The 19,365-nt window shown below is 39.1% G+C and overlaps 1 protein-coding gene across 1 annotated transcript in view; it reads left to right on the forward strand.

Moving 5' to 3' along the window:
• LOC107589631 (ral GTPase-activating protein subunit alpha-1-like) overlaps window positions 1-19,365 on the forward strand; it is an 83,844-nt gene that overhangs the window by 62,597 nt on the left and 1,882 nt on the right. Inside the window, exons 37-39 of the mRNA XM_016278130.1 lie at window positions 943-1,101; window positions 3,213-3,340; window positions 17,085-17,209. Coding sequence (XP_016133616.1) covers window positions 943-1,101; window positions 3,213-3,340; window positions 17,085-17,209 — 412 coding nt within the window. The remainder of the gene's footprint in view (window positions 1-942; window positions 1,102-3,212; window positions 3,341-17,084; window positions 17,210-19,365) is intronic.

Raw genomic sequence — 19,365 nt, forward strand, 5'->3', positions numbered from 1 at the left:
ACACGTTCCGTCGAACTGTTGTATAAACGCAATATCACTCGAGTACGAGAGCGATACCGGCTCTATATCAGCGGCTGTGATTGCCTCAGCCATGCTGATATAGAGCCGGCATCGCTCTCGTACTCGAGTGATATTGCTCATATAACTATTATAATTTTAAATGGTTATTATATTTTATAATATTTTTTACATTTATATATTTTTTTATTTATATATTATTATTAATTTATTATTTTATATGACCTCATGGCAATTAATGAGTTTGCTGCTTTGGTATTTTTTGTAGCATCATATAGAACTAGTCTCTACTATATGCATTTGATGGTCAGAGAGTGTTCATTTTGGACCTGTTCACCTTAAGAGTAACAGCCTTTCTACGATCTGCGCTGATTTAAATAACTTGAGCAAATGAATGATGTCCAAAGGACAGAGTTTGTCATCGGTTGCATAAAGGTTGCGGCAGTCGCTCGGGACAGTTGATGGGTCACTGCGCCCATGGCCTTGGCAGTGATTGAGCGGGTCCTGGGAAGATGGAGTGATTGGTGGAAGATAGATGAGAGGAGGAGAGACGGGACCGAGTGTCCGTTCTCTTAACTGTCACAGCGCAAGGTTAATAACACTGTAGTGGATAGCGCTGGACCATGGCAACGTGTAGTCGAGATTCAATTCAAACCAGTTACATTTTTGCTTTTGTTTTAGAAAACGTGACGGTCATAAAATATGAACAACACGCAAGCTCAAGGCTTCTTGCAGAGTAAACAATGCATACAAGTGTATTATGGATGTGAACCCCACAACGAAAGTGAGGTATCACCATTCAGCCTTAGGATACTATAGAGGAACCATATCTTTAAAAAGTATACTTTAAATCTGCTTGGACAAAAGCGTAATCTAAATTACATCTTTTATGTATTCTCTCTCTCTCTCTCTCTCTCCATACAGTTAAGGCACCTGGGTAATGATGAAGTGCATATCGTGTGGTCCGAGCACTCGCGGGACTACCGGAGAGGCATCATTCCTACTGAGTTTGGAGACGTGCTCATCATCATCTACCCCATGAAGAACCACATGTACAGCATCCAGATCATCAAAAAACCCGAGGTGAGCTCAATGCTGAACCCATCTCAGAGGAACCAATAAAGACTGTCTTTTAATTATTTCTGATTTCGGTCTATAACTAGAAATGTCACAAACAAATTTTTTTTTTAATTAAACAATTTTTGAATCTTTTTAATGTATTCAAATAGATTTGTAAAACATATTTAAAGCACCTGCGGGATGGGATGACATGTTGAAGTATACACTACTGTTAAAAAATTTAGGGCCAATAAGATTTTTTTTTTTTAAAGAATGAATATTATTATTCAACAAGGAGGCATTTAATAATTCTAAACACAGTTATAAAAAAAATAATGATTAAAAAATCTATATCAAATAAAAGCTTTTTTTTTTTTTACTTTCTATTTATCAAAGAATTCTGAAAATAGAAATGTGTCAGTTTCCACAACATTTTGAACAGCACAACCGTTTTCAACATTGATTATATTAAGAAATGTTTATTGAGCAGCAAATCAGAATATTAGAATGATTTCTGAAGGATCATGTGACACTGAAGACTGGAGTAATGAGTAAATTGTAATAATATTTCACAATATTATTTTTTTTCTGTATTTTTGATCAAATGCAAACGACCTTGATGATCATAAGAGACTTCTTTCAAAAAATATTGCACAATTTTCTGACCCCAGAATTTTGAACGGTAGTGTAAAACCGTAATAATGAACAGCGTTATATAAATAAATATTTATTTTATTACCAAAAGAACATGTGACACCTTAGACTCTTTTTGAGTCAGTGAATCTGTTTTTTGAACCAGTTAATTGAAGCAAATTGTCTGAACGGGCCTGTAGGCTAAATGCATTAAAATTCCCCGAAAGCATTGTCCATACTTTGAGGGAGGAAAACAATTTGAATGGCCACTGAACAGAGAGATCGGTATACAGCAAAGCAGAGATGTTTGTTTGTGCATCACACCCATTTGTTTTTCTGTAAATGAGCTCGATGCTTTGTACAAGAGACAGTGGAAGCATATCTGTCTTTGGGCACTACCAATCATTGCTTCCTGCTCAGTTATGTCAGGGCTAATTGAATGAATGGGATTCTCAGAATCGAATTCCGCTGTGGAGATGGATCCGAGACGAGAGGCTCAGTCTTTCATGCAGTCTGAGGAAATGTAGAAAGATGGAGAGATAAAGAAAGACGAGGCCTGGCTTTTATGAAAGTCCATTTAGACCCCATTTCAGTGCACGAGGGCTATTCACTGTATCTTTTCTGCTTAATGTCAGGGATTTTTTTATGTAACAGACTGAAATACGTTGGAGGTTTTGACATTTCCATGCCTCCTTTTATTTGAAGGATAAAGCTGCTAGCTTATATGGTGTGCTATAAATAATATATATATCAATAAAATGATTGGTGTCTGAAAAAATTTAAATACATTACCATTCTAGAGTTTGGGGTCAGTAAGTTTGTTATTTTTGAAGAAATTAATACTTTTATCCTGCAAAGACACATTCAATTTATTAAAGTATAAATAAAGACCTTTATAATGTTACAAAAAATTCTGTCAAGTAAATGTTCTTTTAAACTTTCTGTTCATCAATGAATCAATGAAAAATGTTTCTTGAGCAGAAAATCAACATATTAGAATGATTTCTGAAGGATCATGTGACACTGCAGACTGGAGTAATGATGCTGAAAATTCAGCTTTGCATCACAGGAATAAATTACATTTTAAAATATATTACAATAGAGAACAGGTCTTTTAAATTGTAGTAATATTTCACAACATTACAGGTTTTATTTTTTGTATTTTTGATCCAATAAATGCAGACTTCGTTAAAAAAACATATCCTACTGACCCCAAGCTTAACTAATAAAGTACTATATAAAATAAAATGGATAAGATTTAAAAAAGATGGACCATCACAATACAATATTTCAGACTCGATGTGAAGGAGTTTATAGAGATTCATTGTTTCATTTTATAATCTTGTCATGCACATCTTTCATGCTGAAGATATGAACGTATGGGAGTGTGAATAGGCCTTAATACTGATTGAAATGTGTTTTTTTCCTGCTTGGAGATTCTCACATTTTGCTCTTCACAGGCCATTAAGTGTTCATATATCATGTCATCTCACTTTCCACAGGTGCCATTTTTCGGTCCCTTGTTTGATGGAGCCATAGTGGATGGAAATATCTTACCCACAGTGGTGCGAGCCACGGCCATCAACGCCAGCAGAGCTCTGAAATCCCTCATCCCTCTCTACCAAAATTTGTATCCTTTTCCTAGACTTTAACGAGTGCACGTGTGATTTTGTCATGTTTAAGGTGGCAGAAGCCTATTATCATTGTTACAGCCTGCTTGGTTGGTCTTCTGCTCTCTCCTGCTGCCGTACAGACCTGGCTCATGTATGTACGGAGTGACTTGCAAGCGGTCAGGTTTGTTCTGACGGGAGCAGGTAGAGCCGCTCAATAATTATTGATGTCTTATTTCTCACCTCTGCACATGTAGAGCACCGCTCTCTGCTCACCCAGTCAGGCGGGTGATAGAATCATTCTGATCACTCCTCAGTGCCTGCTTACCTGCCTGCACAGACATTTGCTTTTGAAGTGCTTCTTTGGCAATTTGGTGTTCTTTTCTGTCTCTTTTCTCTGTTATACGATCTGAACCTCCGTTGTTGTACTTATCTTATTTTTTGGGTTCACTTTTCAGTTCTTATTATACAAACACAACATGCATCGTCTCTAAAAATAAGCTTAAAAAGTAGTAGTTTAGCTTGTTTACCTTTTCATAATTATTAGGGCTTTCAAAGTTAATGTAAAAATTTTTTACGGAATTCAGTTTTATAAATCAAACCTATATGGAACAATCATATGCACTACCGTTTTTGAAAGAAGACTTTTAAGTGCACAAAGACTGCAATTTGAGCAAAAATACAATAAAAAGAGTAATATCGTGAAATATTATTACAATTTAACTTTTATATTGTGATATATTGTAAAATTTAATTTTCACAAGCATTTCTTCAGTGTCACATGACCCTTAAGAAATGATTTGAGTATGCTGATTTGGTGCTCAAGAAACATTTCTTATAAAAAAAAATGTTTCATGATTTTCAGGATATATATAGTATTTTTTTAACAAATAGAACAATATACATTTCTTTTACTGTCAATTTTGATTAAGATAATGCATCTTTGCTAACAAAAGTATTATAAAAAATCTTACTGACCCCAACTTTTTGAACAGTAAAGTTAATTAAGTGTAACTGCATTTTCATTGACTTGATCATGCTTTCTTGGAAATCTGTGGTTTCTATTTTGATTTCATTTCTCATCTTATTCTGATCATTTTTAACACAGCATTAAATTATTAGATTAATTGCAATTTCCAAATCGAAAAAAATTGACAGCCATAATAATTAGCGGTGCTTGCCAAGATTATTAGTAGAGCCCGACCGATATATCGTTTTGGCGATTTTATCGGCCGATATGAGCCTGTCGCAGATATATTGGTATCGGCGTATATGCCACCGATATTAATTTTTTTTTTTTTTGCAGAACATAAAACGCAGATAAAATGCTTGTAAATTACATTTGTCCAGCAGAGTGCACTCCATTGTTTGCTACTGGCAACCTGGATAAAATGCTTTAAAGCTTAAGTGTAAGGAATAGGCTACCATTGAAAATTTGAACGGCCATATCTCCGTAACGGCGCGGCGGATCCGCACCAAATTCAGGGCTACCCTTCAGCTCGAGAAGCCCTCTCGAATGGGCAGTTTCGGCTTTACGGGCAGTTAAAGGGTTAGTTCACCCAAAAATGAAAGTTCTGTCATTAATTACTCACTCTCATGTCGTTTCAAACCCGTAAAACCTTCGTTCAGCTTAGGAACACAAATTAAGATATTTTTGATGGAATCTGAGAGCTGTCTGACCCTGCATAGACAGCAACACAACTGAAATGTTCCCAAGTCCAGAAACGTAGCAAGGAGATCTGTAAAATAATCCATGTGACATCAGTGGTTCATCCGCAACTATACAAAGCTACGCAAATACTTTTTGTGAAAAAAAAAAACAACAACTTTATTCAACAATTCGTCTCCTCCGCATCACCCTGGTGCCATTTTGGAGAATATCCGCTGGACGTAAACAACGTATGCTGTTCTGTGTCAGCTGCGTCACATGGATACGCTGTTTCCGTTCAGATCAAATCACAACAACGTAGGAAACCGATCCGGCGTGACGCAGCTTACACAGAACAGCATACTGCCATGTCCAGTTCGAAGGGAATGTACATGTTACATTCAAAGGGCATTAAAGTGGGCAAGAGGTGAATTTAAATAGTATTTATTTACAGAGTTATATAATGTCACACTTCTAAGTTTCGTCTGTTTGTGAAGAGCGCAAATCCGTAAATGAATGTTCCGAAGTGAAATAAACTTAAACGGAATAAAGTTTAATGGAATTGTATTGAAATAAAGTTGAATAAACTTCAACTTTATTGTTCAGTGCACTGATGTCAGACTCATTTTGGATAATTAAGTGTATTGTTAAATACCCTGCCTCCATTACATATCTTTGTCACGTCATTATAAGTGTTTCATCACCACATTTGAGTGATAATTGCCAAAAATGTGCTTATGTGTATACATATTTCGTTTATGTGTATACTGCATTCTATATATAGTCCCAGTCAAAAGTTTGGACACACGAATGGGAAAGTGTCCAAACTTTTGACTGGTACTGTACTATAATAGACACATAAAGAATATCGGCAGATATATCGATATCAGCCTTTTTTGTTCCCTAATATCGGTATCGCATCGGCCCTCAAAATACCCATATAGGTGGGGGCTTAATTATTAATATTTCTCATGTTTTAGGGTTAGTGATTTGAACCTTTAGTATTAAACTTCGGCTGTTGCTTTAAGTGACTGGACTGGAAAGTGGGAAAAATCCCATAGTTTTTCATTGAAGGATGAACCTGAACCATATCTAGAGAACAGAATATCATTGATGGTTGACTCTTTGTTGACTCAAAGTAGCATCATTTTTATAAGAAAGAAGCCTGGATTTGAACTTGTAAGCAACCAACCGCCCATCATGATTTTTGCATGGTCAAGTGCCACTATAAAAATCTAGTTTCTTTTACTTTGACAATCTGCTTTGTTTTGTCGAAAAGCAGTTGTTGCTAAATGATTACAGCCACTGTATGCTTTAGATAGTGTTCAGTATCCGAACATTTCCAAGTCCAAATCCTGCCTCTCTGTCTCGTTGGCACCAAAGACCTTTAACCTTTCTTTAAGAGCGCTCTTTTCTTCTCATAGAGATGCTACTTCCAGAAAACAAAGCGAAGTCTGAGAGGAGGGGAAAAAAGAGCGAGAGAAAAGGGGGGGGAAAGCGATTCTCATCTGCCATGTCCTCCAAGCCAGAGAGATTGTTTGGCTCAGCTTGAGTCTTTCGCTCGCAGCAATCTCGCCCATCTGTGTGCCTGCGCGGAGCTCGATAGTGGACTGAGCTATTGATTGGCGTGAGCCGCACAGGTCGATGCTCCTGACAGCCTGAATTACAGTAATCTGTCATTATCGATGGATGTCTCTCCAACCTTTTCTCTCTCTCTATCTTTCTCTATTCTCTCTTTTGGTCTGTTTTTCTTTTAGTCTGATTCCCTTTATTTTGAAACGGTCCCTCCCTCTTTTTTTCTCGTTCTTTGAGCTCCCTCGCACCTTCTTTTCATTCTGTCCTGTGCGAATAATTGATGACTGTGAGGTTTGAATGTTCAGGCTAGTAGTGATTAGAAGATCTATGTGCCAGATGAGCTGCTCTCCTATGATGAAATCGGGCCGTAAGACTGAGAGGACCCCAGAGATGTGAGGAAGGAAGTCACCGTATCTCCTGCTTACCTGTTGATGGTGTTCATTGCCGAGAGAGAGAAAGTTATGTAACTTAATTGTCCCTTTAACGTCCTTGTATCTCTGAATCAATCACTAACAGGTGGTGTGGTGTAGTAGTTAAATTGCAGAGCTGGGAAAAGTTGCTGGTTCAGTAGTTAGTCATGCGTTTCAAATTCAAATTCGTTTCACTGAGCCTCATCTTAAGGTCATATGACCCTGGACCACAAAACTAGTCGTAAGGGTAAATTTTTTGAAACTGAGATTTTTACAGAGATTTATACTGAGATTTATCTGAAAGCTGAATAAATAAGCTTTCCATTAATGTATGGTTTGTTAGGATAGGACAATATTTGGCCGAGATACAACTATTTGAAAATCTGAGGGTGCAAAAAAATCTAAATACTGAGAAAATCGCCTTTAAAGTTGTCCAAATTAAGTTCTTAGCAATGCATATTACTAATCAAAAATTAAGTTTCGGTATATTTACGGTAAGAAATTTACAAAATATCTTCATGGAGCATGATCTTTACGTAATATTCTAATGATTTTTGGCATAAAAGAAAAATCGATAATTTTGACCCATACATTGTTTTTTTTAGCTATTGCTAAAAATGTACCCCAGCGACTTAAGTTTTGTGGTCCAGGGTCACATGCATTATAAGATATCTAGAATTTTGGGGCTGGGCATTGATTGAGTTTTCCAGGTTTGATTCAACAAGATCTTAATTTGATTCAGTTTGGTTAAATTATGATTAATTTCAGTATATTTTAGTAATTATTTTTTGTTAGAATTGCTTACTTATGAAAGGTTTTTTTCTCTGCTAATTTAGTAAAAGGTACAACACATTATGAATTACATTTGGGGGGGGGGGGACTCACATATTTCGGGATTTAGTCTACAATAATTGTGCTGTATTTTTTGATTCACTTAAAAAACCATTTCATAAGAGTCATTTGCTTATGAATTGTGCTACTTTGCCAGTTCTGTATGTTTTCTGTATGTCTCATAAGGGTGATTCATCTCAGGATTCAGGCTATGCTGTTCACACTGAGAGTCATTTGTTGATGAATTATGCTACATTGATCATGCTGTGTGTTTTTAATCCACTAAAAGAACCGTCTCATAAGAGTCTGTCGTTTTGGATTTAGGCTACACTGGTCATACGGGATGTTTTTGGTTCACTGAAAGACCTGACTCATAAGTCATTCATTTCTGGATTAAGTTTACACTGTTCGCACTATATAATGTATGGTATTTAAGTCACTAAAAGAACCAGGCTACACTGGTCGCGCTTTATGTTTTTGATTCACTAAAAGAATCGAATCATAAAGAGTCATTTATTTGGAGAATTGGACTGCACTGGTTGCATTGTTAGTCAATCACATTGTTTGGGTTGATTTGTATAATTTGAAAGAAGTGGAAGTAGTTAAAATAAGTACACATGGAAAGAATACATTGGCTTTCAAGTCTCTTTTCAACCATATAATCAAAGCTTATTTTCTTCCACCTGAATTGTGTTGCGCGCTGAGCCTCAGTCGCTGAGCCTCAGTTTGCTACCTTTAGTTTTCCAGAAAAACAAAATTAGATTTTGTCTGGATACACGACAGGTGCTGTTCTTGCTGAAGAGGTCCTCGTTTAGAAATGTTTAAATGATGCGCCAGCTGACGCATGATCACAGTAACCCCTCTTTAGTTCAGCAGAGACATGCATTGTGGGGTAAATTATCTAGATTTAAGAAAGCCAGACCAGCGTTTTCCTTTTATATAAAGTCTGCAATATGCCTTTGTCAAGTAATGTCAAAACATCATCTTTTTTTCCTAATTTTTTGCCCTGAAATTCTATAATATCAGACTTTTTAATCCGCTGTTCTCACTTTTTTCCCTTCATCTCTTCTCTTTTCTCATTCTGTAAGCCAACACGCCTCAACCTCTCTTGTGCCTGACTCTAAGTTCCAGTTCCTTCTCTTGGCCCCGGGCTGCATCCATCTGCCTCCCTGCACACTGATCCTTCATTCGGCATGACTGTGAAATTAGGGCCTGGAATGGAGAGAAAGGGGCCTCTTTGGTCTTAATGTCTGTTGGAGGGAAAGGAAAAAAAACAGCAGATAGCAGGTAGCTGGCGTGGGTCAGTGTTATGAATGCTGGGCAGACAAAATAACAGGGTTAAACTGCAGATAGCACAGGAGTAATCCAATGGGCCATGTGTGGAAAAAGAGCCTGAGCTCGGGGCCTTCCAACCAACCTTAGTCTCTGAGGGCACCATGTTGGGTCTGAGTGATAAAATGTTCTGGGCTGCCATATGTGGAAGTGTGTGTGCGTTTTAAACACCCCACTTCGATTAGAGATAGTTGACCTGTCTCGCCCCGAGGCTACCGAATCACTACAGCTGTTAGTTTTCTTGTAACGCATACTGGAATGAAGTGGATCTAGATCTGGTCCTTCAAGCCCCGATTGCACGGTGAGAGAAACCCACATTATCTGATCCGTCTGGCTCACGGCTGCAAGTTGGCCGGGGGTAGTTTGGGTGTTGTTGGCTCTGACTCGACAAAGACTAAACATGCAAGTCTAAGAGTTACGGCCATCTTCCATCTGTCAGTGGTCGATTGGGACGCAGGGGGAGAGAAGGGGACGTGCTAAGCGGCTTCCCCATTGGCCGTGCCAGTCCAGTGGTGTGTGTGGGACCGTTCCAGCTCCGGTGTGACAGTGGGGGCAGGCCCGCTGGCTGCTGATTGGCAGCGATAAGTGCCGGGCTGCTGGGGTCAGCATATGGCAGGGCGTGATAGCGGAGAGAGTGTTAGAGCTTTGGGTCATAGCCTTCTTCCTTCTGACTCTGGCTTTTCCAAAAGCAACCGAGCTGATGGAAGCAGCAGGCCAGCGCTTCCCCTTTTGTCCCCATGCTTGAGCGGCCCACACACACACATACACTTGATGTAGCCAAACGCCTAACGGGCAGCGCTGCCACACACTGCCAGCTCTCACAATGGGCCCTATTGTGTCCCAGTAACAACGTGGTTTGCTGGTGTGTGTGTGTGAAGGGGGATGCAAGGTTGCACTATTCACTAATTGTCCCATCAGTGCCGAAAAGGGGGTGGAACAGATTAAAGGGGGGGTTTGGGGTATTGGTGGGGTCAGTGCTTAATTGCTTTTGCCGTTTTCTTTCTTTCTCTTGTCTGTTTATCTCTTTATTTTGTGCATTAGTAATTATTGTAACTGCACAAGCGACACCCGTCTCTTTCAGTGACTGTTGTTTTTTTCCAGCACAGTTCACCTCAGTGGTCGCCGATGACATTAATATGTCAATCAATCACTGAGCCACTCCTCCTAACTCGTTTTCTTTCTTTCTCTTGTCTGTTTATCTCTTTATTTTGTGCATTAGTAATTATTGTAACTGCACAAGCGACACCCGTCTCTTTCAGTGACTGTTGTTTTTTTTCCAGCACAGTTCACCTCAGTGGTCGCCGATGACATTAATATGTCAATCAATCACTGAGCCACTCCTCCTAACGTCTCTGCTGTTTTGACCTGTTAGCACCGACAGCTTCATCCCCAGACTTTCCAGTCAGTCAAACACAGGCCGTGTGTGAATGAGTGAGGTGCAGGGTGTGTTAACAAAAAAAAATGTTGTTGCGTGGCCCCCTCCGGCTCGGGATAGATTGGTAAACAACAAGCTCCCTGGGGGTGCATGGCAATAGGGCATGTGGGTCTGACTCTTACAGAGTGTTTAGGATGCGCTGCAGGCTTCTCACATGGAGTTTGTGGTTAGTGTAGCAGAGACACATGTCTGTCTGTATTTCTATCTATCTATCTATCTATCGTTCTATCTATCATGTATCTATCTATCATTCTATCTATCGTTCTATTTGCCTGTATGTCTATCATTTTGTCTGTCATTCCATCTGTCATCCATTCTACCATTGGATCTGTTGTTCTATCTATCTCCCTGTCTTTCTATCTGTCTGACGTCTGTCTATCATTCTATCTATCTATCTTTCTATCGTTCTGTCTATCGTTCTATATATCATTCTATCTATTTGAAAGTTTGTTTGAAAAAATAGCTTTTTACATGTATTTCCAAATTAGTTATATGAATTTTTATTCGTTTTATGAAAGTTTTACTTTTTTAATGACTTGTGTAAGGGATGAATTCAGAATGAAGTACTTCCAAAACATTCCTGCAGCCTTTGTTCATAGTAAGCGTAAAGAGAAATCACACAATCACTTATTTTTAGGGAGGGTGGAATATTCTAGAAGTGCCTAGAATTACCTAATTCTACATGAATAAGGGCCTAAATAAAAAGAAAAAAGTAATAAAAATATCTTCACATCTGCTATTGTTTTGACTGGTAGAGCTGTGAAGAATTGTGAATTATTTTATTTAAATGTTACAGGTTTGTCCATGGGCGCATCAAAAACTGCTGAAACATTTTAGAAGATAAACACTCCATGTGCGAATTCAGACCTCAAACGTTTCGGCAAAGCTAAATGTAATTTAAAGAATTAATAGCCATGGCATTTGAAAGCTGCGGTGAAAAATCTCTACTCTCAGTAGAACCACAAAATCAGGTTACTGTTTAAAAAAGACATGCACAGGAGGCAGATGGCAAGCCTACCTTTACTCATTCATACTAATCAGGACCGCCACGTACGTGTAGCTCGGCGTACACGCAGGCCTCTCTGATAGCATTAGCGCTGACTTGCATGTCGTGAATGTTAAATAAATGTTGCATTTGCTATGGCAGCACGCACATCACTTTCCCCCTGGGGCGCAGGGACAGGACGCAGGGCGATAAATCGGGCTGACCACTCTCGGGGCTGTATTTCACGAGCCCTTCAATTTGGTTTCAGCGGAGATTAATAGGAGAGGCTGTGATGCTGGAGCCCAGGCCCAGATCAGTGTCTCGGAGCCCCAGGCAATGGTGCATTAGCCTGGGCTATCTCTCCTCTCATCTGCTTGTGCCACGCGGAGACATTGGCCGTAATGACGGGGTTATGGCAGCCAGCCGCAGCACCGTGCCTCGCTAATAAAATCACTGTTAGGGCCACGATATCAGCAGGCATCAGATGGAAAAATAAACCGATTAGCCTGCACTTCAGGGCACACGTAGATTTCTGTAATTATACTCTGTAAAACTCCTCAAATTTGATTATTTGTGTGATGTTTTTCTGTCACTTCTCTGATCTCGTTCTCTTTCTCTCCAGTGCAGATGTATTTGTATTGGAGGATTTTGGCTGCTCAGAATTTTTAGGTTTATTTTTAGAGTTGGTTTGATCAACACTTTGATATTTGATTCAGATGTTTTCAGCGTGCGTAATTCGGTAAATTTTATTAGATTGCTTGATTGATGGCAGATCTTAACATCAAGAGTTAGGTTGAAGCGTAGACATGGAAATGCTCCATTTAAAGGAATAGTTCACCCCAAAATTTTAATTTGCTAAAAAATTACTCTTTCTCAGGCCATCCAAGATTTTGATTCATTTGTTTACAAGTGAAAACAGTCCAAAACAGTTCTAAACAAATATTTTGGTGGATTTTGATGTGAGAGGACAAGAGGAGAGGAACTGGAGTAAACATTATTATGGATTGTGGACTTACTAGAAGTAATGGTTTAAAGTTAAAACATCTTAATGAATTTGTTCCGTACAAACACGTAGCTTTTTAGCTTTTTGATGGACTGGAGTCGTATGGATTACTTGTGGATTATTGTGTATCAGATGTTTGGACTTTCATTCTGACGGCACCCATTCACATTGGTGAGCAAATAATGTGATGCTAAATGAAACAAACTCATCTACATCTTGGATGGCCTGAGGGTGAGTAAATGTTAAGCAAATTTAATTTTTGGTTGAACTATTCCTTTAAGCAGTGTGACTGCAACTGTATATCGGCTAAGTGATTTCTCACAGGGTTTGACAGACATGTCCCGACAATAGTACCTGTGGAGACCTTGCGGTTTGTGGTTTGAGTGAGCGGACTCCTCTGTGCGTATCCCACTGGGTTGTGTGTGAGGATACGAGAGCCATTCGGCAGCCGGACAGTGGCTCTCTCTGTGGGGCTGCGGATCCTGCTCTGGGTTTCTTTTGAGAGGTGCCAATGCTGTCCTATGGAGGAATCCTCAGCACAGATAATAACAACCAAACCATGTGGAGAAAATGACTGATCATGTGTGTAATTAAAATGAGGTGTGTGTGTGTGCGATTTGGGACCGTGTTCTCACCAGGCTTGTCAGCTACTGTGCTGTGTTAATTTACAAGACCAGAGCAGGGAATAGCTGTGCTCTCGGAGAGTGAAGATATTGGCCGTGTGTCATCTTTGTGCTGTCACACATCCGATTGTCCCAGAGCTCTCGGATGAACTGATGTTTCCAGGCACAAATGTCCTTTAAGATCACCTGTTTTTATTTGTGTTCATGCTATATTTTATGATTAATTCGGACATCAATTCAGCATAATGAATATGTTGTAGTTAGGCTCATACACTATTCAGAATTTCATTGAGCTCCTTAATTTGAATTGGATTTTAATTGAGGTAGCAAACGAGATGTAGAATTAACTTAAATTTGAATGCAAGTAGAATTGAAATTCAAAGAATTTCATAAAACAATTTTTTTCAAAAGACAAACTTTGAATGTTGAAAAGTTTGAGGTCAGTAAAAAAAAAGTTTTTATGTTTTTGAAATCTCTTATGTTTAGCAAGGCTGCATTTGTTTGAAAAATACAGTAAAAACAGTAATACTGTGAGATATTACAATTTAAAACTCCATTACTCTTTAGTGTCACACGATTCTTCGGAAATCCTTCTAATATGCTGATTTGGTGCTCAAGAATCTTTTGTTATTATTATCTTATTATTTTGCTGCTTAATTTTTCATTGAAAACTGTTATTTATTTTTTTCAAGAATCTTTGATGCATAGAATTATTTTTATTTATTAATTTTTTTGAAACAGAAATATTATCTAACATTATAAATGTCTTTACTATTACTTCTGACAGTAAATCTGTCAAATCATTGCTTACAAAAAAATCCCACTGACCCCAAACTTTTTGAATGGATATGTACATTTCATCATATTTTTGTGGTCCAGGATGGAAGAACACTTCATTTCCCAGAATGCATGACCTGTGTTTAATTCCTTTAAATTACCTTCGGTAAATTCCTCTTCCTGTTCAAATTGCTATTCAGATTCCAATTCCAACTTCCTGTGAGATGTGGCCAGTTCAATGCAAATTTACACTCAAGAATTAATTCTTCAAATTTTCACCATGGTTATTGTTTTCTTATGTCAGCTGTTCTGATGTCTCTCAGAGATCATTGTCTTCTACCTAAGAGTGTTCGCCAGACACCATGTTGTCATAGAGGAGTTGTCGGGGTCAAGGTGACTGACACGACTTTGACATCATGAAAAGCTTCTACTCCTTTCCAGAGGCGTGCTTCTGTTCTCCACCTTTGCCGTCGGCTTCGAGAGGGAGGGAACGAATTCGAGGGTAGCAGGAGTGATCAATTTGGAGGCTATCAGCACCAGCATGTTCGGAGTGCTGAATTAACACACCACCAGGGACTGTTCCTGGAGCCCACCACGAGCCCTTCACTCCTAATGTGCTAACAAGCTCACTTTTGCTGTCTCTTCAGTGGCAATTTCTCTCTTTCCTTCCAGAGCCCAGGAGTTCAGCGCGGTGACAATGAAAAGCTCTGTAGGAGGGGGGAAGAGGCCAGGAGTATTTTTCCCCCCTTCTGCCTTTCATCCACAGGGAAAATGAGTTTCTGGTAATGCACAAAAGGCTCTTTTTTATCCTCCTCTTCTCTTCTAGCATGTGATGCTAGAGAGGGCACGAGAACCGGCACGCACTCTCTTAAAAGGACTTTCTCCTTTTTAACAAGCCGTCATAAAAAAAACACCACCCATCAAAAATTCAATTACAGCGGATGCAAGGCCCGGGTTATTTGGGTGAATACATGGTGCAAAAAAGAGAGAAGGGGAAAAAAGAAGAACTGTTTTTCCCTTTACCTCTCTCTTTGTGACACACAAAGAGCATCTGAAGTCAACAGCGGAGAGGATTTGTTGTCTTGGTGACAGGGTGGTATTAGAGGCTCATCTCAGGTTCAGGATGGTGACCACATGTGGGCGGCTCTGAGAGGGCTATTAAGATGCACAGCGGTGCTGCTCACGCTCTGCTCTCGCTGTTTGGAATGGTTGCCCGGTTGTAGCCAGACTATCAGCATAAAATCTGGTCCACTATGCAGCTTTTTCTGGTCGTGAACCATCTGTGTAGCAGAGCTGTAGTCAGGACTAGACCTTGTAAGTCCCAGACCAGTAACAAACCCCCAAGATCCAGATCTTGACCAAGACTAGACCCCTCAAGACTCGTAGACTTTTCAGTCTAAAAAATAGGTTCTCCATTTCAGTGACATTAAATGGAGAAAAAGCTGGTTTAATTCCAGCTTTTTTACCAATGATTAAATTTTTTTAAATTAAATATTTCATCCTGTCATATTCATTATAGTTAATTTTATGGTGACTGAAATGGCATCTAAGTTGTAACTTTTGTTTTGTGCAGATGTACACTACCATTTGAAGTTTGTAAGTTTTTTTTTAATGTCTCACCAAGGCTGCATTTATTTCTTTAAAAATACAGTAAAAAAATACATTTAAAATAACCATTTTCTATTTGAATATATTTTAAAACACAATTTATTCCTGTGATGGCAAACCAGAATTTTCAGCATCATTACTCCAGTCTTCAGTGTCACATGATCCTTCAGAAATCATTTTAATATACTGATTTGGTGCTCAGGAAAAATTCTTGTTATCATCAATTTTGAAAACAGTCATGCCGATTAATAACGGAAATGATGATACATTTTTTCAGGATTCTTTTATGAATAGAATGTTCAAATAAATCAGCTGTTATTTGAAACGGAAATCTTTTGTAACATTTTAAATGTCTTTACTTTCACATTTGACGAATGCATCTTTGCTTAATAAAAGTAATAATTTCTTAAAATAAAAAAAATTACTTACCCCAAACTTTTGGATGGTAGTTATAATGTTACATTTATGTTGTGTATACTGTATATCTGATTAATCTCCTATGTATATGATGGTATATAGGATTTTGTGTATGTATTTTGTCTAGCAAGTTTTAAGCAAAATATAAATTATTCTGTGTCTAGTGAATTAACTGTTAGTGGTTCATGAGGCAGTGGCGCTCTTATTTTTAATGATTTGGAAGTGCAGAACAGGGAGGCCACAGCTGATGTCTACATTCAGAAGCTTTGAATTAATTTGTAGCAGTCGTGACTGAATGTTTCAGTCAGTAAGACCATACAAGTGCTGTTCTGAGCTGTTAACACGGCTGTCAAGACCGTCACCGGCTCAGTCATGTTCCGCTTATGGTTGTAGTACAGCATGTGTCTAATTACGCCGCTCCTACAGACACTTTCTCTAGCTGCTTTGTCTTCTCCTCTGTGGGAACCTCTCACCCACTCACGCTAGGGTTCGCTCTCAAACAGCAGGACCCGTCGGCAGGAAACGGGTCTGCTGGAGACAGGAAAAGTCAAAGATCTTGACAGATCTGCGTGAGTGTTGTATTTCCTACGTGTTCCTCTTCACCGGCAGAAACGCTCAAAGAACTAGAGCCGAAAATATTTTCCCCCTGCCTCATCCCAGCAGGACCTCCGTTTCTTTTCGTCTCGCACCGTTTCTCGCTGCTCCTCCATCAAGTTTCTCCAGTGACGCAGCATCCGTCGTTATCTGAACCGTGTGCTCTTGGCTTACTGAGTTATGAATGCAGCAAAGACCTTATGCCACCGGTCTACTTAATCAAATCGTCCCCATTAACAGAATCCCTCCGTTTTTAAACCCATACACAGCGACATAATCCAATCCCTTCCATTTACTCAATACCATAATTTTTCTTAACCGAATAACACAGACAGTAAGATGTCCATTGATACCCAGTGTCACCATACGTAAAGCAATGACAGCTTTGTAATACAGTTTACAGTCTGATGGGAGAATTATTAACTCATGGCATCCTGGCTAACTGTTTGACCACTGTTGATGTGTTTTTGTCGCTTATGAAATCGATGCACCAATCTTGTATGACTTTAACTCGTATGTTTATCAGCTACGAAGAGAGAGCAAGGTATCTGGAGACGATAGTCCAGCACCACTTGGAACCGACAACATTTGAGGACTATGCGGCTCGTGTTTTCTGCCCTGCACCTTTCCACCATCTTCCCTCTGAAGCAGGTGGGCATTGACATAATTCAGCTGTCATTTTACACTACTCACGATTCACCTTCACGAACAATTTAATTCAGTTCCAGGCTTGTAGAATCACATGCACACTTACTTTCTATCCAGTCACCTCACCTTTGTTATTTTTACATGTACATTTTCATGCATTTGGCAGATGCTTTTATCCAAAGCAACACTGCATCTGATATACATAAACACTACCATTCAAAAGTTTGGGGTCATTTTTGTTTTTGAGAGAAGTCACCAAGGCTGCATTTATTTGAACAAAAATGCAGTAATATTGTGAAATATTTTTACATTTTAAACACCAACTGGAGTTATCAATGTTGAATAGGTTCCTATAAGTCACGTCTGTGTCCAGCATGATCTCACAGCTTCACTCACCTCATCTTCTATTCTTTATATCACACATATGTCTGTCTGTTTATGTAAACGTTGAATGGAAGCACCAGAATGGTACAGTACAACAGCTCTCATATGGTTAATAGAGCTCAATGGCGGCAGCTGCCCACTTTTTTAGCAGCCTTTGTTCCGGAAGTATTTTTCCTGTTCCATAAGCTTTTCAGAAGATTTTCAACCAACTCTTGATTTAATCACAACATTACAACAATTGATTGCAAAGTGCCTATTTAAAAAAAAAATTATTCAGTAAACCACTGTGCTCTAATGCAAATGTCCCAGTTTAAATAATTGCCTTTATAATAATGATAATTTGACTGTGCACTACCAACGTTTGGAGTCGGTATGACTTTAGTCATAAAGGACGCATTAAATTGACCGAAAGTCACAGTAAAACAAAACACAATTTCACAAAACGACTGTTTTATTGTATTTTTGATCACACGAAACGTTAAAAATCCTACCGACCCTACATTTTTGAATGGAAGTGTATGTTATCCCTTTCTCAGCAGCCTCAGAGCTCATGTGTAGGTCTTTTTTTAAATGTCTATATAAATAAGGTTACATTATGTGGTTATGTGAATGGCGTTTTACTTCCGGAACGCTACTGCGGAGCACGATTGCTTTACAGAAGTCATTCAGGTACAGATGACAACCGGAGAGCATCACATGTGGTGTTGCAGTATCATTTCAGTGAGGTTGGTGTCACAGCATTCGGTTTTGGACTTTCGTTACTAGTGGGTGATAATCCTGACATATTTTTGTGTTGCGTAAGTTGAGTGGATGAGCGTGTGTGTGTATGAATAATAAACCTTCATGAGCGTGTGGAGAGATCAGCTCTTGCATTTGTGGTCTTGTATTTTATGTGCACCTGCTACTGTTTTCCCTCTCAGCCTGCTCACACCTTTATCTTGTATCTCTTTTTCTTCCTCCTGTCTTTGTTTGTTTTCTTTCTCTTACATTCCACATCTATGCCCATCACTTTGCATCTTTCCTGCCCCTCTCTCTTGACGTCCTTTCTATCTGCCACTTCTGTCCATTCTCGCACCCCAAGAGAGAAATGCTGTGATTTTTCTGCTCCTTCCCAAACCTCAACTAGAAAACATTGGGCTCATCAAGGTAAAGGGAAAAGGCTTGAAACGGAAGGTCTTTCACGCTAGCTGTGAATGGTATGCTGGAACTGAAAATGGCAAAGTACCTTCTTTTTTGTTTGTCTTTTTCACCCTCCCCCCCATTCCTCTTTTACAATGTAGTTTGTGTTGCGTTATCGTAACTGCACCCCTGTTGGTCTCATCGAGGGACGAGGTGTCAAATCTCAGCGTTGATTAGTCCCAGCATCCCCTGTGATTCGCTCTGTGAACTTCACCCACAATGCACTGGTGCATATTAACCTCTCACGCCCCTCAGGAAGGGGTTTTCACACTTATTTTGCTCTCTATTTGTTACTTGTGGCCTTTATGTACAATTTAACCGAGAGGTTTTTCCCATTCCAGTCTGAGTGAAATTCACGAGTCTGATTTGAGATCACAAAAAAAGTCACATTTCTTAGTATAGACACTTATTTCCCCTATTTCAACCCAATTTCATTGTATTTCGTATTTGAATTCACAAACCCAAGCTAAATGTAACCCTTTAATGACACATTCGAGTAGATATTTGAGTGCAGTGTTTAGGGTGTGTGTGAACAATCTGGCTTCGTGACGTTCTGATCTCTGTCTTTTCTTCTTCCTCCACTCATCCCTCCCTGA

The sequence above is a fragment of the Sinocyclocheilus grahami genome, unplaced genomic scaffold (genome assembly GCF_001515645.1).
Source record: "Sinocyclocheilus grahami isolate Dianchi unplaced genomic scaffold, SAMN03320097.WGS_v1.1 scaffold118.1, whole genome shotgun sequence".
In the NCBI taxonomy this organism is placed as follows: domain Eukaryota; kingdom Metazoa; phylum Chordata; class Actinopteri; order Cypriniformes; family Cyprinidae; genus Sinocyclocheilus; species Sinocyclocheilus grahami.